Source organism: Eptesicus fuscus, chromosome 12 (assembly GCF_027574615.1).
Source record: "Eptesicus fuscus isolate TK198812 chromosome 12, DD_ASM_mEF_20220401, whole genome shotgun sequence".
NCBI classification, from domain to species: Eukaryota; Metazoa; Chordata; class Mammalia; order Chiroptera; family Vespertilionidae; genus Eptesicus; species Eptesicus fuscus.
The window spans coordinates 19949744-19976941 of NC_072484.1; the positions used below are offsets into that span (position 1 = coordinate 19949744).

General features: G+C 38.0%; 1 protein-coding gene across 1 annotated transcript in view; it reads right to left on the reverse strand.

Annotated features, from left to right (window-relative positions):
* The window catches only part of MACROD2 (mono-ADP ribosylhydrolase 2), a 1996248-nt gene that overhangs the window by 1310591 nt on the left and 658459 nt on the right, over positions 1–27198 (reverse strand). Inside the window, exon 5 of the mRNA XM_054724198.1 lies at positions 3388–3504. Within this exon, the coding sequence (XP_054580173.1) occupies positions 3388–3504 (117 nt within the window). The remainder of the gene's footprint in view (positions 1–3387; positions 3505–27198) is intronic.

Consider the following 27198-nt stretch of genomic DNA (forward strand, 5'->3'; position numbering starts at 1 on the left):
AAGAGAAAGTCCCCAAAGTTCCAATTACATGAGCAGTCCTTAGTTCAGTTCCTACGTTATTTCCTTAGCAATAGCCTTCAATGAAATATGGGCCTATATTCTTTCACTCTTCAGATTACTTTTGAAAAGAAAAATTGGATATTTTACATCAAAACAAATTATTTAAAACATCCAAGCCATAAACTAAATATCTGAGGCTTATCATTCCACCAATCAGGATATCCTATATCAGGGGTCCTCAAACTTTTTAAACAGGGGGCCAGTTCACTGTCCCTCAGACCGTTGGAGGGCCGGACTATAGTTTTAAAAAAAAAAAAAAAACTATGAACAAATTCCTATGCACACTGCACATATCTTATTTTGTAGTAAAAAAACAAAACGGCAAAAACACCTGCATGTGGCCCACGGGCCATAGTTTGGGGACGCCTGTCCTATATAATAAAAGCCTAATATGCAAATTGTCCCCTCAACCTGGAGTTTGACCAGGAGTTTAACCAGGGGCTAGGGGCCAGGCCAGCTGTGACAGTGGCTGCAGGTGGCAGGAGGCAGGGGGACGGGAGGCCCTGCCCATAGCAGCGGCAGGTGGCCGCTAGGGACCCTACCTATGCATGAATTTCATACACTGGGCCTCTAGTAGACTATAAATATATTTAATTCAAATACAAGCATTTATAAATAGATTAATTTAGCAAGCAAAAAAACAAAAGAGAAAGGGAGAGAGAGAGTGAAGAAAAAGCAAAGACCAGTCCAAAATTACCCAGTTTGTCTGTAACCTTTGATAGCATTTTACAAACAAGTTGCTGATGCATGAAGATATTATCACTGGTGGCTGGATGACTGGCTTTAGTGCCCCGGTAATGATAAACCCACTGTCACAGAGGACAGACAGGAGCTAGTCTCGGCTGTCAAACTGTCATGGAGTTATTAAATATGGAGGGAAAATGACCCAAACAGTATGTAATGAGCTCCCTTTTCATTCTCTCTCTACAAAAGCACATCTGTGGATTGTTAATGACTCTGAAATGGATGAACCAAATTGATGAGAAAGGAAAACATCTCTCAGGGAGCAGAAAAGGAAAAAGGAACACACGAGATGTTTAGAAAATATAATTTAAAATATGAGGGCTTGTGAAAGTACTGTGCCATACTATAAAGTGGCATATAAATGTAAGCTATCATTACTCAGTCTTATATCGCCTCCCTTGCTTTTCTTTATATTGTAATATAAATTGTTAAACCTTGCTAAATACAGAAAGGTACCAGGACATTCACAGAATCTGTCTGCGTGACTTTAGGAGGTGGCACTGCCATTCCAATCTGGCAATTTCTATTACATTTCTTTTGCATTTTTTATAAGACATGCCCTGTAGGCTGTGTGCAGGGACTTAACAGCGTGCCAGGCTCTCACATCTCAGCTCACTGGGATTCTGTATCAAGCCCTGATGACTTTTCATGTCTAGATTTCTTGTCTTACCTGCCCTGGGATGAGCAAGAAAGCTGCACTTTAGTTCAAAGATATGACTCAATCGCAGAATTTCTCCAGCTCATGTATTGGTATTATTGACCTTTGTACCTCAGGGCCTGGTATTGTACAATTCTTCAACAACCTTGAACTAAGCTGAACAAGTTATTTAGAAAGATGTTAGACAAGAACAAGCACATTAAACAAGATTGTCATAGTGTCAACCCATACACTAGAGCCACCATTTCATTTGATCATATTTAGCAATTCCAAGGTTACTTGACTTCATAAATCTCAGAGCTGAAGAATTTTTGGTATGTGCTTTAATATATAAAAAAGTAATAAATCAATAGGGGACCAGGCCTTATTCTCTGGTTTAAGGACAGATACAAGTCTAAAACTAATTGATTATCTGCTTGCTCTCAGCGTGGTATTGGTTAACTATATCACAAATGTATTATGTTGTTAAAAAGAAAGAATGACCAATATTTATAAACACTGGGCCACACAACCCTAGAAATGAAATCACCTTTAATACTCAGGCTCACTGAGTCCTAGGGAGAACTTCTCTAAATACTATGTACACAAAGGACCTTATTTGACATAAATACATCGTCCAACTAGGAGTGAGGGGTCATTTGGCACAAAGTTAAAACAGTAACAAAGAAAGAAAAATGAGAAGTCATGAAAGGGAAAATTAAACAGTATACAGTTGATATACTTTCACTAGCAACCCTCTGTGAGGAACATAGAATGTAGTATTATAACATTTATAAAGAAAAATACCATTTTAGTATATTACTATTTACTAAAAATCCTCAGATTTAAACCTATTTTCAAGTAATCTTTGCATTGTAACACTCTCTCTCCTCACACAGATCCACAGGAAATCCATTCTTACACAACCTGCCTGTACAAGACCAAAGAGTATCCTACAGATTGTAATGTTTTAGTCATTTTTTCTCCAGTGCTAAAACAAAAACCAGCTTTACATTTAAAAAAAAAAAATCCATGTCATATTTTTCCTAGGGTGACACTGGTTAACAAAATTATACAGGTTTCGGGTGTACAATTCTACATCACATTATCTGCACACTGTACCGTGTGTTTACTTTCACATACAATGTATTCCCAGATCCAGGCAATATCATAAGAAGCAGGTACATGGAATAAAAAAAATTAATCAGTGCCTCAATTTTGGATCAATGCACACCCTTAACTGTGCAATGAAACTCTCTGCCTCGAGCCCCAGGCCCTGAAGATAATGTGATTAAAAAAAGAATGTGTGCCTCTAGCCAGTTTCCTTCTTACTCTTCTTATTCCACACCATCCCACCCAGTTGGCTAAATGACTAACCAACAAGGTCAATCAAATGCAATACTTCTCTCTATTCAAATATAATGGAAATTTTGACCATTCCACATTCAAAGAGCAAATACATTCTCACACTGACAACCACATTCCACTGGCTTTTCCCCGAAAGGGAAGTGTGACAGATGCCTTGGCTATAATTGCCAATCAGCCTTTACATGGCAGCTGAAAACACAATACATCACTTTGATCTCCTTTGCTCTAAACACATCCACAATCAAGAAACCTGAACAAGGAATAAGAAATTGGCATCACTTTCAGAAGCTGTCACTCAATGGCACTTAAATACTATAATATATTTTTTGCTCATATTTTTATTTCTCTATTTCAGAGACCGTCTGTTGAAGGTCTGAACAAAAAACACCTATAGTTAAATGGCTTACATTTAGATATTTGGAAAACACATTTTATTACCAGGTAGAAAACCTTAATATAAGCACATTTCATTAAATACCACCACTACCATTTCCTTCCCTAGTTACACACCTGAGAAATAAAACAAGGCAAGAATGCTCCTCAGATTCTGAAACAGAGTTCAAAAGAGTTGTACTCACATTTTGCAGGCAGGTCATAGCCACATGTGATTTTCGCATGCCCAGTATCACAGCCGTTCAGGGTACGACATTCAGCTAGCAAACAGGGGCCAGCCGCTCTGTGAATGCAGCCATCCACTGGGGAGAGAGAAGAAAGTTAGCCCATTGTTGGCCTTTTGGAAATAAGTAACAAATTTGATACAGGAAGAGAAAAGTGACTCAGTTTGTTCCTATTGGAAATCACCTTAGCCCATGGCAGAGACCCAAGGTGTCCAATCCCTCAAACACTATGTTCTCCCCTTCCCCACCCTACGTGTGTGTGCAGGGTAAAGAGTACAGGGGGTGAGCAGAAATAGAAGGATTTTTAGAAGTAGTGTGCTACTAAACGTTAAAAAATATATCTTCTTGAGGCGGGGAGAGTCCATTATTTGAAGCATTTTGCATTTTTCAATTTCAATGGTGTTATTATTCTCATGTCCATTTCAAACTATCAAGTCCATGTCACTGAACACAAGGTCAGTCAGGAAGAAATACTAACACTTCTAAATCTGAGCTGGTAAGCGTTGCCTTCAAAACACAGACAAAAAACAGCCGAGAAGAAAGTGAGGAAAGCACTCTAGAACATTTTTACACACTTCAAAACAGAGACAGTAGAGTTAAAACTAATCAAAGCAAGAATCAGACCTCTGAGTTCCTCCTGCCCACTTCACCCCCAAACAGTATGACACAGGCATGACTGAGCTGCTGCAGGGTCCCTAACAAGGCACTAAGTGATGCACAAGGGTAGCTTAGGTCGTGATAAACACCCATAGAACCACCCTCACTGGACAGGGACTGAAACAGAACTTGGCTGCCACTGCTCCAGCTCTGCTAAATGAGCAGGCTCCCCAACCGCAGGTCTCATCGCTCTCTGGCCTCCCATCCTGCTCCCCATCATATCTGGCCTCCCCAGTGAGAGTCACCTTTTCAAAACACAAACTGGATGCCACTGGAAATGAAAACTGCATGACTGGATTGGGAGCGAACGCGCAGGTGGAGAGCTATAAGACCACAGGCACATAAATCAGGACATTGAGAACTTGGGTTCTTCGTTGTTTTTGAATGGGGTCCTTGGACAGAAAGGAAACACAAGATTGTAAAGATGTGAAGCTATATCAGGATATTAGTGGTCTGAAGACTGCCCCCCTCACTCCACAGTTCACAACAACACATAATTGATGATGGCTTTATTGTTATTATTATTATTATTATTATTATTATTATTATTTTGAGAGAAAGCTGGATATTTGACAGGAGATTGTCATTGAGGGACATAAAACTTTTTTAATGTCCCAGTGGCTTTGCGACCTTGAAGACATCACTTCTGGCTGAATAAGTCTCCTAGGAAAACAGGATCCTCCAGGCTTTCCTGTGCCACTACTTGCATATCTCTGAAGTTTGAGAAAGAACCTGGGCCTCAAAGGCGCTCACAAAAAAATGACATCGCTCCAGATACTCTAAACCACTGTGTTTCAGAAAACCTATATAGTGAGATCCAGACTCTTTATCAGACATGTGATGCTCAAGCCCCAGTTTTCTTAGAAACCAGTGCCCATAACGACACTGCTTCCCATGGCCATGGGTGGAACGTGAATAATAGCGGGCATGAGCAGCACCGGCTTAGTGTGTACAGTGCACGTGCCCCACTATAGTAGTTAAGACCTTAAACTCTTTAAGTAGAAAATTTGTGTAAATATTAAAATAACTTTTTTCCTTGTTTAAAAATGAGGAATATAAAGAAGCAAGCAGAATATGAAAACCACCATTTACCACCCAGACAACTCAGAATTCTGCTCTTCATGCTTTCACTTTTTATGCACACACATACTCACACACATAATTTCCTCTTACAAAAATTTTTTGATATATTTTGTTGAAACTCTTTCTTACAGCAATTTTACTTTTTAAAATGTATTCTATGAAATAACAGAAGTGCACATGATGTAAGTAAGAGATAGACCAAAGTTGTTCATATAGTGAAAATTGGAAATTACTCAGATGGAGAGGTGGTTAAATAAATCAAAAGACTTATCAATGCAATGAACTATTATACAGCTATTTAAAATAACAGGTCAACTCTTTATGTAAATATTTATAAACATGAAAATATTTCTAAGTGAAATGACATTTACAAGAGTATATATACTAGTCACATTTTCATTTACAAAGTTAAACAAACAGTTATATACACACACAATTTATATATATACATATATGGGTATTAGAAAAATATATGCCAAAATGTAGAAGTGATTATGAGATGGAAAACAGAGGGTGAGACTATTAAGGGAAAAAATGACCCTAATAAGTACTTCAAGTATCTTATTTTATAAACATATTATTTTATTGATTTCAGAGAGGAAGGGAGAGGGAGTGAGAGATACAAACATCAGTGATGAGAGAGATCATTGATTGGCTGCCTCCTGCACATCCCCCACTGGGAATCAAGCCCACAATCTGGGCATGTGCCCTGACCAGGAATCAAACTGTGACCTCCTGGTTAATAAGTTAAGGCTCAACCACTGAGACAATTACTTCAAGTATTTTAAAGTGAACATATTTTCTTGGCAAAGAGATAATGAGCTACTCAGTTTGAAATAACTAAAATGGGATTCGCTAGTGTACTTAATCATATGCTGTCATATATTGTCTACATTATTTAGATTGCAGCCTAATGCAGTTTGTAGATATCTAATTCTCAGAATCTTCAAGGTTATACCAGCATTCTTTTCTGCTGAAAGCCTAGCTGAAGAGCTATTTAATAATAATGACTATAGCTTAAAGTATTGAGTGCATCTATGTGCCAGGCATTATAATAAGGACAACCTTTCAGGTAGATACTAACTTTATTATCTCCATTTTATAGGAGTTTAGCAGAGGTTAGTGACTTGCCTACATTCACTAAATATTGGAAATGTGATTCAAAACTTCAGGTTTATCTGATATAGCAATCATGCTCTTAACCATTATAATTCACTGCCTTCAGGAATTGAATCAGACAGTCTTACCTCAATTCCTGCATGTGGCATATTGAACCACTACATTACATTAATTTTTAATTCACATCAATTCTATTCATGACTTATAATTTACAAACAATCATATGCACAGATTTTGCAGTTTTGATGAGTTTTAACAAAATTATATACTCAAGTAACCATGATGTCAATAACATGTTTCCTTCGACCCAAAAAGCTATCTTGTGTCCTTTCCATCCAATTTCCCTTCTTAGCACCCAGAGGGACCCTATGTTCTAATTTCATTCACCATAGCTACGTTTTGCCTGGTACATAACTTCAACCTTCATATAAGAGATGGGGAAGGAGGTGATCACTTCTTTCACTTAGCACATTTAAAAATATATATATTTTATTGATTTTTTTACAGAGAGGAAGGGAGAGGGATAGAGAGTTAGAAACATCGATGAGAGAGAAACATCCATCAGCTGCCTCCTGCACACCCCCTACTGGGGATGTGCCCACAACCAAGATACATGCCCTTGACTGGAATCGAACCCAGGACCCTTCAGTTCGTAGGCCGATGCTCTATACACAGAGCCAAACCAGCCAGGGCCACTTAGCAAATTTTTTAGATTCATTTGTATTGTTGCATGGATTAGTACTCCATTCCTTTTTATTCCATTGTTGAATATACCATAATTTCTTTATCCATTCATCTGTATGGCAGGATAGTAAGAAGTTAGGAAAATTCCTGGGCAAGTGGAATAGGGAAACTGAGACAAGAAAATTAATCAAAGCCAACTTGCAGCTAGCTTGTAAAATGTAAGACCTTATGTCCCCAACCAAGGACACTTGAGAGAAAATGGTTAATACATAGCTTAAATCACCCTGGAACTGCAAAGGCAGGAGGAGAGGAAGAGGGAAAAGAAGAAGAGTGTTTCTCACCCACTGAGCAAAGAAGTCAGCAGTCCTGGGAAGTCAGCAGTTCTCATAAATTCTGGGAAAAGTCACAACAAAGTAAAAGGGTGACCTTGAAATCTAGTCCGTTGGCCAAAATATCCAACAGAGGAACTTTAAAACATATAGACAGAAAAGTATAAACCCCCTAATCCTCCACCAGGCGGGGTACTCAGATTCCACCCACTTGTGCTGTACATTTCCTTGCTTTACTCTCTTAATAAATTTGCTTGCTTTGCTTTAATGCTGCTATCTATCACTCATCTGAAGTCTTTCTTACGAGATTGACAAGAGCCGAGGAGGAGAGCAGCCACCCCCTCTGACTCAGGGGTCTGTCCAATAACAATCTGTAAATGGACATTGGAGTATTTATAATTTTTATCTACTATGAATAAATCTTCATTTTTGTAAAAGTCCTGTGTGGTTATATATATTTTTTTTGTCCATCAAACAAATATTTATTAGTAAAATTACTGAGTCAGTATATGTTGTACTTTATAAAGAACATACAGTTTTCCCAAGTGATTATACAAATTTATATTTACCCCCATCAATATATAAGAATTCAAATTTTGGCCCTAGCCGGTTTGGCTCAGTGGATAGAGCGTTGACCTGCAGACTGAAAGGTCCCAGGTTGGATTCCAGCCAAGGGCACATGTCCTGGTTGTGGGCTCGATCCCCAGTAGGGGGCGTGCAGGAGGCAGCCAATCAATGATTCTCTGTCATCATTGATGTTTCTGTCTCTCTCTCCCTCTCCCTTCCTCTCTGAAACCAATAAAGAAATATATTTTTTTTAAAAGAATTCAAATATTGGCAATACTTTGGTCTTGTCAGCTTTTTTAATTTTAGCAGTTTTAATAGATATAAAGGGATATCTCATGATTTCTATTTGCAATACCCTTATAATGAATGATGTTAAGTATCTTGCCAACTGCTTATTGGACATTCATATATTCTTTTTGGAAGTGTCTGTTAATGTCTTTTGCTACTTTTCATTGTCTTTTTATTACTGAGTTGTGTTAAATCTGTTATGAGTTCCATCCAATTTTTAAAATTTCAAATATTTTTTTCAATTCTTAAGATTTTCATTTGGTTCTTTTTCTTACAGTTTTCAGGCTGGGACATGTAGACAAGCCAATTCGCCTAATGTGCACATCTCTGGAATGTGGGAGGAAACTGGATTCCCCAGAGAACCCATGCAGACATGGGGAGAATGTGCAAATTCCACATGGATTGTGGCCCTGGATTGGAATCAATTCTTTTTTTTTCTCATCACTTTATAACAAAATGATGTTGAATGAAATGATGTTTATATTCATTTATAGATTCTATATTCATATATTCTATAGATGCTATATTCATATATAGATTTTGAGGCTCCCCCACTCTGTGACTCTCTTCTTTCTGAATCCTCATATGAATTCCTAGTCATTTTGCCAACCCTGAGTTCAATCCTATGATTGTTAATGCCAGTAAAACTATTGCTTTTTCTTTGAGCCCTACCAGCCACTTGCCAGGTAGGGTATGAAGGACCCTCATGGGTCGAAATCACACAGTGTGATTTCCTTCTTTCAAAGATTGAATCCTTTTTAGTTTCAGCCTGCTTTTAGTTGCTTTCTAGCATCCAAAAACAGTTTCTGTTGTTCTTTTACAGTTTGTCAAGAATTTATAATTAATATTGATAGAAAAGCTAGTCTGATATTAGCTATTCTGTCATCATCAGAAGCTGGAGGTATACACCACATTTTTGCTTGGTTAAATCATGATCTCATATTAGTTCAGAGCTATATACTTACAGGGCTCTTGGAAAAAGTGTGTGGAAGAAAAAGATGATGATTATATCCATTGTGTCAATGCTGTGCTTGCTTAAAAGTATTGTTATGTATTTGAAAGAAAAACAAGTCTCTCTATATGCACAACCTCAATATTAGAGTTTAAATTTTTCTAATCTATTGTCAATTGTTTTGCTAGACTTCTTTTCCCAAAAGCAAGTCTGATTTATTACTTCCCCACTAAAGTAATGTTTGCTATTCCTCATGTCTTATGTTGTAAAGCCCTTAATTCTAAATTATGGTCTTTTAGACCCTTCACAAATGTGGTTCCAACTTACCCTCCTAATCTCACATCATCCCACTCTTTCTCCCTTGGCATCTCATCAGTCTGAACTCAGGACAGCTAAATCCTCACCATTCCCTAAACAAAGAGTTCCTTTGCAAAGTACTCTCTATCCAGAGGATCTAGCTACTCCTCCCTTTTTTTCCCAGCCTAGCAAGGACTTTTTCATTTTTAAACTTCTAGTTCCAGAGTTTTCTTCTCTAAAACCATTCACAAACTTTATAGGAAAAAAGAATGCATTTTTTATGTTCTCATAATATTCTGTTTTGTTTTGTTTGTTTTTGTTAATCCTAACCCAAAGACATTTCTTCTACTTGATTTTTAGAGAGTGGAAAGGAGGGGATCGGGATAGAGAAAGAAAGAGAAAGAGAAAGAGGTGTCTGATAGAAACACATCAACTGATTGCCTTGCACAGGTACCACTTAGCACACTGACCAGGGCTATTCTGTTCTCTACCCTAATTTTCATAGGTATAAATTATTTAATGCTATTACATAAACAAAGCAGACTGTTTATATGCTAAAAAGTCTGTCTCCTCCCTTAGTCTACCAGCACCAGGAGGCATACAGGAGGTGGCTTATTCTTTTGTATATCCCAGCAATCTTAATAACTGACTTACATTTATAGCATTGAATTAAATATAATTAAACGTCAGAAAGAGTAGTGTGTCTTTTTTTAAATAATACTAAGGAAATTGTCAGTCTAGTTAAATCCAAAGAATCTGAAATTTAAAAGTAAAATCAAATACACAGTTGTATATTATAGTTACAAATCTAGCAATGAGTTTCTGCAAGGAAAGTGTTAACAATGCATAGAACCTGAAATTCACCTGCTTCTCTCAGGTACAGTGCAGCCTTGTTTCCCTGAATGCCAGGCTGAAAAGGCAGCGAAGGAACAGTGGTGAGATGTGAGATGCAACACAGGTGCACTACTTCAGCCTCCTTCACAGATGGGGAAAATGGCCAACACTCAGGCTGGCACAGAATGGGTTCAGTCTGATCCAAAATGCCTAAGCCCAATTACAACTAAAAACCACCACCACCATAATACTAACAACAAACCACCAACAACAACCAAAAACAAGCCCAAGATCAAAAGAAGGAAAGTTGAACACAATTTTCCAGAGAGAAAATGACTGTCTATGCCTCTTACCTGACCAAAAAAAAAAGACAACTGAACTCCAAAAATAAATATCTCACCAAAGCTCATTTATTTTTCTTCCTGGGCATATAGCTAGAGAGCACTTCCCAGCCTCCCTTAAAGTTATGTAAGGTAACAAGATTGAGTTCTGTTTAAAGGTTTATGAGTAAACTTGCCTTACTACTTCCCCATCCAATTCCTAAAAATCCTGCAGGCAGTCTTCATTCCTCCACATGATCGTCCACTGTTTGGAGGCTGGATGTAGAAGATCCAGGGTAGTACAGAAACTAAGTGAAAAGTACCTGAATCCCTAAATAACTTTGTGGAAAAGAGCTCCCCTGCCTCTACTTCCCATAATGGGCTGTCAATCAAATGCTAGATAAACCTTTATCAAATAAAGCCCATGAGATCTGGGTGTGTTGGTGATAGCAGTTTACCTGGACTAATACATTTTCCTTCTATTGTAAATATGATAGTGGTGATTTTTAGTCAGCTTGATTAGTGCTACTTTTTAAACCTTTATGCAAAAAAAAATCAGATTTTACTACTAGGATGAACATACTGTATCATGTTGGCCAAGTTCCTTCCCTAAGGTATGCCTCAGAGTCTTAATCATACTAGACTCTGAGCACCGAAGTCAGCATGTCCTAATTAGTCACATAGCTGTTCCCCCTACTTTGTGATTACAACCAGACTAATAGAAGAAAAAGGCTGAGGACTGTCTAAAAACTGTCTGTGGTTATGGTCAACCAGTAATGGAATGATCCTGAGGTCACTCACAGGGCTAAGAGGAAGCTGGCTGCAGCTTCTTCCAAAAACAGGCCTTTAGCTGCGCTGACACACCTGTCATTTACCATCCTGACAGCAGCAAAATGCTCGCAGGCAGATGGTTAACTCAAACGGGGGCCTCTGATTCCCAGCATATTTTCTCCAGTTTTCTAACAAAAGCTAAATGCAGAAGACTTCAGCCTATTAATTAGGCCATCTTATTTTCTTTTCCTTACACGATAGCCCGGAGAATTGGACTGTCTGAGAGTGAGGTAGAAAGATGAGTTTCAGCTGTGCTTGGGGGGAAATTGTTTTTCACTTTTGTCAATTTTACCTTGGGGTTTAGAATTTGAGAATAGTTTTTGGAGATAGTCTTTATGTCACTATTTAAATAGCTAAAATAAAGAAAAAAGAGATGGGGCAGAAAACTGCTTCAATTTTTCTGACCTAAGATTTATTTTACCTCATAATTCCAACCAGTATTCTTCAGGTAAAGCTCCCCATTTTATAAACAAATAAGTAAATTAATCATGAAAACAGTAGAGAAAGAACAAGCCACAAAGCACTGAATAGGAATTATCAGATATGGTGGACCAGGGATGGTAAGGGCTAGCAAAAAACAGGAATTCTAAATACATATTTGGAAAAATACTAAAAGCACTGTTTAGTGAAATCCAGTTATTTTAGATGTTGGTCCTATGAGGTCTCTTCCTTGTCTTACAAAGATAATTTTCTAAACCGTTTTTAGCAGGGGGATTTTGAAGTTCTTAGATGCGCACAAATTCATTTAATCTTCTTCTGTAAATAAAAGACAGTAACTTAATCTAAAGCAGCCACACAAATCATATTAGCCTGAAAAAATAAGAGGCTCTCTCATTGAATATATCTCTTAGAAGCCCAAGAGGATACAAAGGAGCTCTTTCGAAATCAAATCAACATAAATTTATTAAATAACTCCTTTAAACAAAGCATTCTGAAAGAAGCCGTAAGGAAATCAAATAATGATAATAATATGTCCCATCTTTGAGGATTTATTGGGGGCCTTCTGGCATGCCGAGCGATGTGCCAGCTTTCACCTTACCAGAGGCCATGTTGCCAAGGGAGGCAAGAAGGTTCTGGAGTCAGAAGAAGAGGTTTGAATCCTAGCATCACCACCCAGCTCCCTGTGCTTTGATTTCCACATTTGTAAAACAGGCACCTCATACGACCTCTATTCAAAATCACAGGTGCTTTGTAAGTAAATTACTATATGACAAGCACTTGGACTAATGCCTGGCATGTTGCAAGCATGTAATACACATTGGTTAGGCTATTGCACTTAATCATCATAACACTTTTTACAGGTAGGATCTGTTACTATGACTACTTAAATAATAAAGAAGTAAAAGGTAAGAAACCAATGCAAGATCATTTTGGAGCTGGGGTCAGAGCTCATGTTTGCCTAAACTTAAAGTCTGTGTTCTAAGTCTTTACTCTCTCCTACCTCCATTAATGCAAAGGGATATAAACCCTGGTCTCTCCCATAGGAAGCCAAGCAATTAGGACAGAAAGTCTTGGAAGCATGTTTTCACTAAAATAAAACATAACCAACAATATATGGAATATCTTAGTATAGAGAATACATCTTTTAATAGATCTCCAATTCTTTTGGGAGTATGCACATGTTAATGTTTTATAGTTCATAAAGCCCATTGACAAAATTACCACCTCTTTAATTCTCAAAACAATTTTGCAAGTTGGTCTTGAACTTTATTACTTTTCCCACTTTATACCTGAGGAAACTTAACAAGTGCAAGAAAAGATGACTAAGTTCATTCACCCGTTAAGTGGCTGATATAATTTACGTTTCATGGCTCTCAAAGTGAGGTCAATATCAGCTGGGGAGTCTGATAAAAATACGGAGTCCTAGACCAACCCCAAATCTATAGAAACAGTCTCTCCAGCAGTGGGACCCTAGAGTCTGCATTTAATAACTTCCACAGATAACAGCGATACACACTGCCAATTGAGAACTTTGAGAATCATTCTTCCATGCAATCTTGCTTTCTTATCAAAGCTCTATAAAGCGGTGAGCAGTTGAGTCTATGGTGAGTAATCTGAGCATTCACTGGATACAAGAACTTTTGAGTCCTGGCTCTCATAAATCAGAAGGCAACCTTTACATTTAATTAGAGCCATGTCCTCATCTTCCTCCACTCGTTCTAATCAAATATCCAAATACCCTTAACAGCTTGCACTTAAAGCAGGAAATATTAGCTAGAACTAGAAGTGAAATCCAGTAGGATTTTGATTAAGCACTGCTTCACTCTGAGATATGGTAATCATGAAATGCCTTGGGCAAGAACAGGTCCTTGGTACATGGTCTCCAAAGTAAGGCTAAAGGATATCCATATAGGAGACAGAAGAATATATTGTCACTTTTTGATATTCAGAATTTACGAGGTTCAAGTTTACTAATATTTAACATATAGATCGATGGTGCTTTTATATAATTTATAGGTAAACACACACATACTTATGTGCACATAAACAAATAGGTACTGAAAGGTGCACAATAAAAAAAAAAAGTGGTGCCAACAGACATAGTGATCAAGAGTACTCTAGAATCAAACTGGCAGTCTCTGTCACTTAGAGTTTCTGCCTGTAGATAATGGGGACAATATTAATACCTACCTTGTAGGATTCCTATGGTAATTGAATAAAGTAACACTTGTGTGGTGCCTGCGTTAAGTACTGAGATAATCTTAGGGTGGTAAATCTTTCTCCCACTGAAATTGCATAATTATTCCCATCTTTGTACCCATAGCAATGTGACTCTACAGGTTTTCCCATTAAGAGATGTCATCTGTTTTGCCACCCCTTGAATGTAGACTGGTCTTGCATCTAATTTTCTTTGACAAACAGAACGAGGCAGAAGTGACTCTATGTCAGTTCTAGTTCTAAGCCTCAAGAGACCTTTCACACTTCTGCTCACTCTCTTGGAACCCCCCTCAGCTCCCATGTGAATAAGCCCAGGCCAGCCTACTGAAGGACAAGAGAGCACATGGGACAAAGACAAGCTATCCCAGCTGAGACTATATTAGACTAGCCAGCACTCAACTTTCCTGGCAACTGAGCACAAACGCATGAGTGACTTCAGCTAAGATGTGAAGAACTATCTAGCTTGTGACAAACCCATAGAATTATGAGTTATATAAATAGCTATTGTTTTAAGCCACTACAATTTGAAGGTGGTTTGTTACTCAGAAAGAGCTAACTAATATACATAGCCACCGTCATCAGAAAAGTTACAAAGCCATAAACTACTCTCAAGTGAAGACAAAAAGGAATACAGTTAAATAGCTGTCTTAAACTCCTGGAAGGAAAAAAAAGCAATATAGTTGAAGTAATCAGGTAAAAAGTTGATTCCATTAGAGGTCACCTATAGGCTGCATGAAAGATTTATGTGTCAGGTACTGAATAGCATCAGTGTTTCCTTTAGGGAGGAAAGAAATATCTGTGAGAAAATACAATACAATGACAAGGCAATGCACATCTTGAAGCTTCACAGATGTGAGGAATTTAGCTATTTGAAACAACCTTGAGCTGACTGAAAAAGCAACTTCTCTTCTGAGCCTCCTGATCTTGCTGGTCAATTTTGCAATGACATTATGAGGCTATGATCCCAGGAGAAGATGATAAATGTAATAGAATAAACTTCAACACATTTCTTAGTTCAGGAACTTGGAGCCATTTTCAGCTATGGGTCATATACCTAGCTGTCTTCATCTCCAATCCAAAAGTTTTGCGATTGTTCTTTAAAAGTCAGGCAACATTTCTATGTCCTAGAATCTAGTACCTTAACTAATTGTGCAGGTACACAAGAAACAGTGATTTTTGTTTATCCTGTTGAACTTGAATTTCCAAGTGAGGATAAGAAACTATTTCTCAGAAATAACTACAACAGACCTCACAAACTTTTTCTTAAACAAATCAATCAGCTCTATCTCATTAGTAGATGTGAGAGTGAAAAAGTCATGTTGATTAACATCCTAATCAGATTCTGATAAAGACATTTTGAGCTGATGCTCACAGCATGGTAAACAAAGAATTTTAAGACCTAACCCATGCATTTCAAGTCATTATGACAAATATTACTGGTTTTCAACTCATTACCAATTCTCATTTCCCTTACTAACAGAATCCCTATATTGATTTGAGTGGTTATATGACCAACTAAATATCTATATTTACCAGTAGCTCTTTCAAAGATGAAAAATATATGAGTAGCCAAATTAGATAGAAGGAGATGACATTGGTGGGCTTCCATGTAACCTCATTATAGAGGATATACCTACCTACACAGATCTTTTAATTTATTAATATTAATATTATTAGTTGGTTTTCCCACTCTTCTACTTTCATGCATAAGACTAAAACCTGGTATTCAAGCTTCAGTAGCCATTTAGTGAGCATGAGCATAAAGGCTACATTTTAGTAAGATTGTAGTGCCTACATCTCTGATGGCATCTGTGGGGGTATCACATTAGCTTTGAATTACTTCTCATGCAATGAGAGAAAACTTTTTTTGTTTTTGTTTTTGTTAATGGGCATGTCTTATGTAAGCACTATCTGTAACTTGGAGCATAATGCCATTTTAAATGTAAGCATATATTTAATTTAGCTGTGACATGTTCCTTGAAATTTTGAATGAGAAACTTCCTTTGATCATTAAAAAAAGTGTTAATTACCAGGAAATTCTGAGATGACAAAACATCAGAAAGGGAACAATATAGTAGACAAAACTGCCAACAGTTTTGGAGGGGTCAGGGCAGTCTTGACCATACCACTAAAGAAAATGTAGCCGCTGGAAAAACCTAGAATGTGCCAATCTGGTGGCCATATGACCTTAAGATGGCCTAGATTTTATGAGCTCCCTAGACACATTTCCATCAACAATAAGAATGGATTTACTCAAGGTAGATGCTATCAAAGACTCCAAAGAAGATAGTGAGGACCAGATTTCTCTGAAAGTCCACAGAGACAGTCTGAATGAGGGTAAATTTGCCAGGGTTAAGTTGCCACCCCATTGATATTAATGGATAGATCTTCCAGACAGAAGATCAATAAATCAATCATAACAGCCTTAAATAACATATTAGACCACAGAAATATCTGTGAGAAAATACAATACAATGACAAGGAAGTGCACATCTTGATTCATTGATGTTTTTAGAGCATTTCACCTCAGAGCATCAGAATATACCATCTTTGCAAGACGTGGAACATTTTCCAGGACAGACCACATGTTAGGTCACAAAACAAGTCTCAATAAATTTAAGAAGACTGAAATCATATCAAGCATCTTCTCTGACCATAATGTATGAAACTAGAAATCAATGACAAGGACAAAAACTAAAAAACACACAAACATATGGAGGCTAAATAACATGTTATAAACAATGAATAGGTTAACAATGAGATCAGGGAAGAAATCAAAAGATACCATGTTCCAAGCAGAAGAGCTCCCAGCAGGCAATACCAGTCTAGGCACCAGCCTCGCCAATGTGGATGGAGATGCGCTCACACATAACTAAGACTTCTAAGGTTTCCAGAGGCTGGAGCAGGGGAGAGGACACATGACAAGGACCTTCCACTGAGAGACTGCCAAGGAGTCCAGAGGAAGGCTGGAGAAATCTTAATAGAGACCAGGTCAAGTAAAGATGCAGAGGCAGGGAGACCTCCTCTTTCTAAGAAATAAATGAGGCAACTTAAATATTTCCTCTTCTATCAGAAACTTTCCAGGGCAGGGGACACAAGCTCAGAACTAGGAATGATGTAGGTCAATATTAACAAGTGCCTCCAGGACAACCTCATTTGGTCTCAGGGAATGAGACCTAGGGAGATAGGTGATTTTTCCTCAAGGAATTCAGCTTTTAAACTTCAACTGTGTTAAATCCTTTTTCCTCATTTTCTTCCTAGGAAAGAAGTTAATATGTAATTTTGGGGTTTGTATTCTCATTTGCTCCAGAAAGTACTAATGGTTTTGGGTGAGATGATAATTAAAAATCTTCAGGAGAGAAAATGAAATCTCTCTTAACTTTCACCTGGCTGTCCAAAGGAAAATGGTAAAAGCCAGTCTGTATAAATGTATTTGCAAAAATAAAAAATCTTGAGGCACACACAAACGCATCTTGGTTTTTATGAACTCAGCAACTCATTCTGCTTGACTTTTCAAAGGACTAAGGTATCTGTAGGTCTGAGGAAATAAACAACATGCAGCCCTTTTCCTCAAAGTCCACAAATGCAAGGGACACTTATTGCCCCAATCCAAACAGCGACATTTTCTTCTCCCATAATTTATTGTCAAGAGGAGTGTTGGGGAATAAGCTTATGTGAAGAAAAAACTTAGGGGCAAAGAACATTTTGTAAAGTAATAATATTATTCTTTGACTTTTTTTTTAATTTCTTTATTGATTAAGGTGTCACATATTTGTCCTCATCCCCCCATTCCCATCCCACACCCCTCCCCACGGATGCCCCAACCCCTTGTTGAACTTAACCGTTGGATAGGCTCATATGCATGCACACAAGTCCTTTGGTTGATCTCTCCCCTCTCCCCTCAACCTCCCCTATCCTCCCTTTGAGGCCCGATAGTCCGATCGATGCCTCCTTGTTTCTGGTCCTGTTCTTGTTCATCAGTCTATGTTGTTCATCATTTCCCCTAGATGAGCGAGATCATGTGTCCCTAGAGATATACTTATAAGAACTGAATGTGAGACGAGCAATAATAGTTATGCTGACAGGCAAATGAATCAGTCTGTAGTGAGTTTCTTTCTGGACCAACAGTTCTTTAGAGACCCAATTTCAATGTCCACCAGTTCCTTATGTGTACATGTCAGCACTGACCCCTCAGCTCTGGATGGTGGACAAATGGTGGTAACGTAGGTCCGACTCCCTCTGGTTTGGTCTCGGCCGGACCCAGGGGCACGGCTTCACCCGGACCCAGGGGTGCGTGGCCTCACCCAGACCCAGGGGCGCGTGGCCTCTCCCAGACCCAAGGGGCGCGTGGCCTCACCCGGACCTAGGTGCGAGAGACCTCACCCAGATCCAGGGACACATGGCCTCACCCGGACCCGGGGGCGCGTGGCCTCTCCCAGACCCAGGGGCGCGTGGCCTCACCCGGACCCGGGACCCAGCCTCACCCGGATCCAGGGACACATGGCCTCACCTGGACCCGGGGGCGCGAGGCCTCTCCCAGACCCAGGGGCGTGTAGCCTCACCCGGACCTAGGTGCGCGAGGCCTCACCCGGATCCAGGGACACATGGCCTCACCCGGACCCGGGGTCTTTGACATTTTTCTGATAAAAAAAAGTTGATCTCACTTATTAAAAACTAATTTGCAGAAAATGTTACTTTCCCCCCTGTATTTCATAACTTGACATCCTTTTTTATTTTAAACTAGAGGCCCGGTGCACGAAATTCATGCACGGAGGGGAGTTGTCCCTCAGCCCAGCCTGTACCCTCTCCAATATGGGACCCCTTGAGGGATGTCCGACTGCCCATTTAGGCCCGATCCCACCGGTTAATTTGCATACTCGCTCTGATTGGATGGTGGGCGTGGCTTGTGGGTGTGTCGGAGGTATGGTCAATTTGCATATTTGTCTATTATTAGGTAGGATAGAAAAATAATGTACCCAATAGAGTAGTTTATAATTTTGATGACATTTCTTTCCAGTAAAAAATTCAATATATGTCCCTGCATGGATGAATATTTAACCCTCAAAATATTCATGAAAATAAGTTAGTAAAAAATTCTGAAAGAGTAAAATAAGCACCATATCTTAAATTAAGTTTTCATATTAAAAAGTATTTAACCTAAATACTGATGGGAACAGAATGCATAATGTCACATGTGATTTCAATAACTACAGTTGCATTGCTATGTATTCATCTAAAATATTTTTAAATAAAGAGGTTCAGATCATTCCCCAGCCCCCACACCCACTCCAGAGAATGTATTGACTTAGAAAAAAACAAAGGGTTTAAGAATGATTTTCGTTGGGAATGAATGCAGTAATCTGCCATGTGGAACCTACAGATGGGCCTTGGTGCTCATCAGACCTGCAGTTGGTATTCAGTCCCCAAATCTCAGGTACTTATTTGATTGTCATGGAGGCTCCCACCTCCAGACTCTCAGAGGTGACCCCTCCTGCAAGGATGCTGCCAAAGGAAAATACATTTCCAGAAGTAGATGGAGCAAAACCTTCTGTTTGCTTTCTCTTTTCCCCTGCAGGCCCAGTCACCAGGTCCAAAGCACTTATTGTATGGTCTCTTCTGGACAAATTCCCCTCGACCTATTCATTCCCTCTCTGAGACATTGCCCCAGAATGGCAGCTGAATGTGAAGAAAATGTCACAGAGTTTTCTGTTAGAGAAGGGTCTCTTTGATGAGAACTTTTGACTCACATACTCACCCATTAAATTTCAAAAATATAGGGCTGACCAGTGGTGGGGGCTGAGAGGGAGGGGATGGGTTTCTCAATGCCAATAAAGAAAGTTTTGTTCACTCTTCAAGTTCATAGAAAAGACACTTCAGAGAGGATAAAGCCATGCCTTGGATAATCCTGCAGCTCACCAAAATGTCTATTTTCCTTTATCCCTAGCGGAACCATTTTCCCCATAAAATACTTATGGGAGAAGTTAAAATGAGGCACGTGTGCTGGGCTCCACAAAGGAGCCCTATATTTAACAGCACACACATCCAACACCTCAAAAGGTTTTGAAGAAAGCTGTGTTTATTATGAGGGTTTATGAAATAAAAAGTACAAACTTTCTTATCCCGAATAATATGCAGTGAAATTTACAGCCAAAATAAGGAAGCTGTGCATAATGTAACACTTGGCAGGAATTTTAATCAGTGGATTGGCAAGGCTAGATGCAATACTTCAGTTCCTTTTAGACGTGTCTGAGCTTCCTTAATTTTCATACCACACGCTGGGTCTAGGGAGAACATTTAGGAGACTGTGCTTTCTGCAGGAGTGCTGAGGAGCAACACAAGCTAAGTAGGGAGCAGCGTGGAGGCGATAACAGTTTCAAACCCAGGGAATGAATGATGGCAAGAGACAGACGTGCTATATTGCAGAGCAAAGCAACAGATTCACATTCTGATAAGGCATTCCAGCCACATTGCTTGAAGCAGGTGAAGATGCTTCCAGGTATCATTCTGCAATGGACTTTGTCAGAAGTTTTCACCCAGGACTGTTATTCTCCCAGTTGAAGCTGTCCAGTAGCCCTCAATTCCTGAGCAGCCCAACAGCAGTCCAAACAAGCTGAAAGTCGGGTCACATTATGTGGACCCCGAACTGGCCATTCCAGAAAGAGTTATATATAATGTGATGAAAAGTTCCCGGGAACCTGTTAAACCCACCATCCCTTTCAGGATGACACAAGAGTAATCCTGCCTCTGCAGCAACAACCTTCCAAGAGACCACACAGAAAATATTTTATCCTCAGCACAACATTCTAGTAACTAGTATCCAGTACTTCTTTCACATGCAATCTCAGGAAAATGACATGTTAAGAAAGTCAAACGGTCAAGACACAAATTATACAGTGTTCGGATTTAATGATCACCGGGAGTCTTTTTCTTTAAAATGCTTCCTTTTACTATTTAACTGTCCTTAAGTTTGCAAATGTAGTAAAGCGTGGAAACAAAAGATGTTTAAAAACATCCTTTAGTGACTCTGTAAGAAAGAAGGTAGCCCTGGCTGGTTTGGCTCAATTGATAGAGCCTTGGCCTGTGGATTGAAGGGACCCAGGTTTGATTCCAGCCAATGGCACGTGCCTGGGTTGCAGGCTCGGTCCCCAGTAGGGGGCGTGCAGGAGGCAGATCAATGGTTCTCTCTCATCATTGGTTTCTATCTCTCTCTCCCTCTCCCTTCATCTCTAAAATCAATAATATATATATAAAGAAAGGAGGTAAATGAGAGATGGGGAGGGCAACTTGCTCTGCTCATAAGAATCAAAGGTCAAGGGACACACAAAGTCTCCAACTATTTGTAAAGTGTTCTGCTAAGAATGTTTTCAGAAATTAATACAGAAATATGATCTGTTTAGAGAGAATACTGGTTATTTTTATGCTATGGTGTTTCTTCGCTAGGTAACAAAGAATGTATATACACCATAAATATCTGGAGAGTTATTATTGGAGGGCTTGTGGTGCCACAAGTTTTACTAAACCAAACATTAATGTGACTACAGTTTGGGACATGATTGCTTTATCAACCATAATACTGGTTCCTAACTCCCAATGGGAAGAGCAAACAGCTGAGATTCTGGCAAGCCATAAAATCATACCTCGTGGGCCTGTAGAAGAGGAATCAGGTGTTGTTTTTTTTAAAAAAAGGCCTTTTAAGAGGGTGTATCTCTTTTTAGCAAATAGTAAGATAAGAATCTTGATAGTTTTTGTTGAAAATGAATATTTGAACTGATGAAAAAAATGTATTATCAGAGGGCTGAAGTTAAATCATGCTTCCAAATTCATATGGAGCATCTGATACCAGATAATCCAGGGAGAGTGTACATGGAAGCGTTTTGAATGGGAAGATACAAGTGCCCTGGAGAATCTGATGTCAGGTCCAAGGGCTGTGAGAAAAAATGAAATTCAAAGGATGAATATATGTAATTTAATTATGCTAGGAAAAGATGGCTTGAGGAAAAATTCTAATAAACTAATTCAGGAGCATAAAAATTATTCCAGTATGATAGAAATTAGGTAAGAATGACTTGACAAAGAAAAGCCATGAGACTTAAGTAATATGAGGTTAGCAGGCATAATATCTGGGGGAACTAGGTATTTCCAACTAAGGAGAATGCAGTAAATACAACCATTTCAGAAATAATTAATAAGAAGATAATCACTTCTTTTATATGTCTATTTCTTTATTAAAGTAATGCTTAGCATCATTTTAAAAAATTGTTCCTAATTTATTGTCTTTCCAACTCCCTACCCCATTCATCAATACTATATATATATATTTTTTTTTTTAATTAAGCTGCCCTTGAAGTATTAACTGGTAATCTCTCCTAACTCTTCAACCAGTTATTTTCAGTTACTGAGCTCAATAAGATGCTGTTCAACGAGTTAGTTTTCTATTACCTTATTTATTCACTCTTATTTAACACAATTCTCAGGCACCTCCGGGTTCCATGTACCACTGAGCATGTGGACAGAAATATATAAAAGCAGAGCCTTAAACACATAAATATCTGGAGAGGTATTATTGGGGAGCTTACATAATTAGGAATATCTAGCAAACTTCTTTGCCCTAATTTCAGAAGATTTCAGGGTCTCTCCACTCCCCTGCAGACAGCAAAATCTGCCATCCAGTTGAAATCCTAATGCTGTCCTTATGTAACTTCTCTCAGCCATGCCAATATCCATGTATGACCTCTTTGACTTAAGGAAGGTACAGCTTCCAGATTCAGAGAGGATAGACAAATTTCTTGTTCATTACTATTATTAGTGATTCTAGGCAATCTTCTTTGCCCCTTTTGAGTCTCTTTCCTTATTTGAAGTGGAAATTAAAATTCTTATCTTTAAGGGTGGTCTTGAAGATTAACTTGGATCAAGAATGCCGAGCACTTAGGACGTGGTAAATGCTCATAAAAAGCTATAAGTACCAATAGCTTCATCATTTTATGTAATATAAAGTGTGTTTTTGTATTAGTGTTGGTTTAGAGGTAAACCTAGCAGGTCAAGAGGTGGTCTCAGTCCCAAATCAGAATGATGCATTTGTAGGTACTCCAACTTTAAGGTAGTAAGAAAAACTGAACCCCTCAAATTAGCATATATTGACAACAGTCTATAAAATTTCCAATTTAAATCTTGCAATGTTATTATATGTCTAACCAAAAACAAAAAACAAAAACAGTGGTTATTATAGGAGCAAAGGCAATTTTTTGTGTTGAGGAGGATGCCATGTTCCTCATCTAGCCTTCTGAAAAAGTTGTCATGTAAATTTATTACACATTCTTTTCAGCCCACTCAAAGCACATAAGGGCTGTCTGAAACATGGGTCTTGTAAATATGCCTGAATGTTAGGATTTTGGCTGTAACAGTGGAACTAGGAAGGACTCCAATTGTATCTTTCTGTGTTCTTCCTGATTTATGAGCCAGAACCCTGGTATTTAGTGTACATGCGAGAAAACACAATGTTTTTAGTCTATTGTGATTTTTGTAAAAACCAACGATTATCTAATTCTCACCCTTCATAACAGACAAAGAGAATTTAGAAAGTAAAAAATATACTGCCTACTGGCAGAAAAAAAAGACAATATTATGTGTAATAAAGAACCTTCATTAGATCTTGAAATCATAATCTATATTCTAGAACTAGAAACCCAGAAGAATTAGTGATAACAAGTTATATATAAAACTAAATGTCATGACATACAGAATCAAACTAAATACCATGATATAGAGAATCTGAGAAACAGGCCAGCAATTAATGCATAACTATATATTGCATGGACTTTTAAAATAATTTATTTGGAAAATTATTTCAAAATTATAGAGAATTTATAAAGCCAGTGTAAAGCCTAGATAGTCTTCATTCACATTCTGCAATTATTAATATTTTACCACATTTGTCACCATATATATATGCCCATCATAAAATATTTACTCATTATACACATAGTCCCATTTCATGTGTATATACACATATATATACACATTTTATATAAGCAAATATAAAATACATAAACATTATATTCAAATATATGTTTATATGTTATATATATAAACTGTTCTCATTAGCAACCTTCTAAACTGTTTGAGAACAAGATGCAGACCTGATGCCCTATCATTCCTAAATGTTACAGTCTAAATTTCCCCAAAGCAAGGACACTGCACCCATAACCACATTATAACTCTCTAGGTCAGGAAATTGATGTTGGTACAACCCTACCATCCTATTCAAATTTTGTCAATTGTCCCAGAAATACTCCCTTTTTACTTTCTGGGTCAGAATCTAATTCATTATATAAGTGTAATTAAAACCTGTTTGGAACTGAATAATTTATTAAAGAGAATTTCTTATTAGAATAACTGTTCTTCACAAATGTTTATTTTTCATATTATTTTAAAATTCCTTTGCCACCAAATTTGGCAGCCTCCCATAGTGACACCACTGACCAGTTAAATTAGGCACTTCCATATTACTTGGAAATAAAACCTCAAAGGAGGAAAGTTATCAATCAGCTTTCATTGCTTGAATCCATGCATTTTTTAAAGAATATGCGAATATTTTAAATGTCTATTGTATCCTGGTTTCTGAAGAAACTGTATGCTAAAAATGTGTACTAAAAGTTGTGCTCCCAACCTAAACTGGGTATTTCATAGGTGTGCCTAATATAGTATCAGATACATAATATATTTTGATAATTGCTTAATAAATTAGCAAATAAGTAGAATATCTTTAGGAAAATAGCCACTGAAACATTTTAAAGTGCTTACGAAGAAGAATAAACATGAACTTGTATGAGAGAAACATGGAAACTATGAGGTTTTTCAAGCTATGGCTTACAGGTGGATTATAAACCAACATCTAGAAAGCTTTTTGCATCAAGTTATTTATTTATTTTGAAAATGTAATATGGACTTTTCTCTAGAAAAACTTACGCTCAACCATCTAGCAGGGATCTCAATGCTTTCTCATCAGTAACAAAGTACGACATCTAAATGTGGCAAACTCACTTAAGCCTGGATGCAATTCTAGAGGAGTTGAAGGGCAAGAGGTTAAGCCATGGCTGTATTTATCAATATGCTTTTAAACCAATGAGTGGATCAAGTAACATACAGAGTGAATGGGAATTAAATGTAATTAAAATCACTGTCTCCACAGACAGGTCAGGTTATAACCTTTCTGCTCTCTAACCAAACCCCTCCTCTCACATGCCTCTAAGAATCGTAAATAAAAGAACCCAAGATATTCAAAAGACTTTTTAGGATGTCATAGTTAGTTTTTAAAAATCTGGTATAAAAATATAAATCAAAAGTATTTAGTGGAAGGTTATTAAAAGATACACACCAAAAGAAATGCTGAAATAGAGATAGCATACTTTATATTTCATGTATTATTTTGGTTTATTTTAAGGAGCTTTGATGGAGGTTAATTTGTCAAAAATGAATACAATCCCAAAAGGGAGAACAACATTCCTCAATCTCTCATCATATTGGTACCCACAGATCCTTTTTCCCATTAGAGTATTTAGAGAACCTTCTGGCATTATATCCTGGAGTGGGGTAGAGGCATAGACAGTGAAGAGAAAACTGTACAGTATAATTAAGAGATCTGTTCACCCATAAAGAGTTAGCTTTCTTTACTTTCTCTTTAGTTTCCATTGCCCTAGGAACTGTATCGGTAAAGATATTGCTACAACAAATGTCTGCTATTTTGCTGCCTATGATTTTCTTTAGTAATTTTATGGTTTCCTGTCTTATGTTTAAGTCCTTTATCCATTTTGAATTTATTTTGTGTTTGGTGTAAGTTGGTGATCTAGTTTCATTTTTTTGCATGTATCTGTCCAATTTTCCCAACACCATTTATTGAAGAAACTGTATTGACTCCATTTTGCCTCCTTTGTCAAATATTAATTGAGCATAGTGGTTTGTATTGATTTCTGGGTTCCATATTCCATTCCATTGGTCTATATGTCTGTTCCTGTGCCAGTACCAGGCAGTTTTGAGAACACAATGGAATACTAGGCTGCTGTAAAAAGGAAGGAACTCCTACCATTTGCAACAGCATGGATGGACCTGGAGAGCATTATGCTAAACGAAATGAGTCAGTCAGAGAACAATAAATATCACATGATCTCACTCATTTGTGGAATATGATGAACAACATAAACTCATGGACCAAAATAGATCCAGAGAGAGAGAAACATCGATCAGACCATCAAACCTCAGAGGTAAGGGAGGGGAGGATGGGGGGAAGGGGAAGAGATCAACCAAAGGATTTGTATGCATTCACATAAGCCTAACCAATGGACACAGACACTAGGGGTGTGAGGGCACGAGCGGGGGGTTGGGATTAGGGGGGAAAAGGGAGGATAAGGACATATATGTAATACCTTAATCAATAAAGAAAAGAAAAGATACTTTGAGGATTACACGGGGGGAAAAAAGAGTCAGCTTTCTTTCTATTAAGTTCTAGCACAATGAGAACTGCACTATGGTAGAAACCAAGCAATTGTCTGATGATTGTTGAGTGAAAGCCATCTCAGAAGATGTGGAAGAGAATGTTTGCCTCTAATAGGTAAGAAGGACAGGCATTACTACATTGCTACAAGTTATACAGAAGGGAAAAGTGAATGTAGGTTAGTGATTAATAGTTCAACTATTATTCTTCTAAAAGAGTTCATCTATATTTTATCATATATGTAATATATATCTTGTGGAAAATAAAGCACAGAAAAGTGAAAGTACAAAATTACTCATCCTACCATAGCCCAGAGACAACTCCTCTTAATAAGTGGTGCATTTCCTTGCCATTCTCTTCTCTGGTTGTTTTCTAGCATTTGTTCTCAAAGTGTAGTCCCAGGCCAGCCATATTCACATGATCTGGGGACTTGTTAGAAATGCAAATTTGGGCCCCCCACCAAGATATTCTGAAGGTGGGATCTGACAATCTGGAGTTTCACAAATCCTTCAGGTGATTCTAATCATGCTATAAAGTTTTAGAAGCACTGTTTAAAGACATTCTTAACATATAGATGTGAACAATCTAGGCCAAAAGCACCATCCTTTTTTTCAATAGAGAAGTAAATAGTACTAGGTTTAGATTAAGAGAGAAATCCATCAGTAG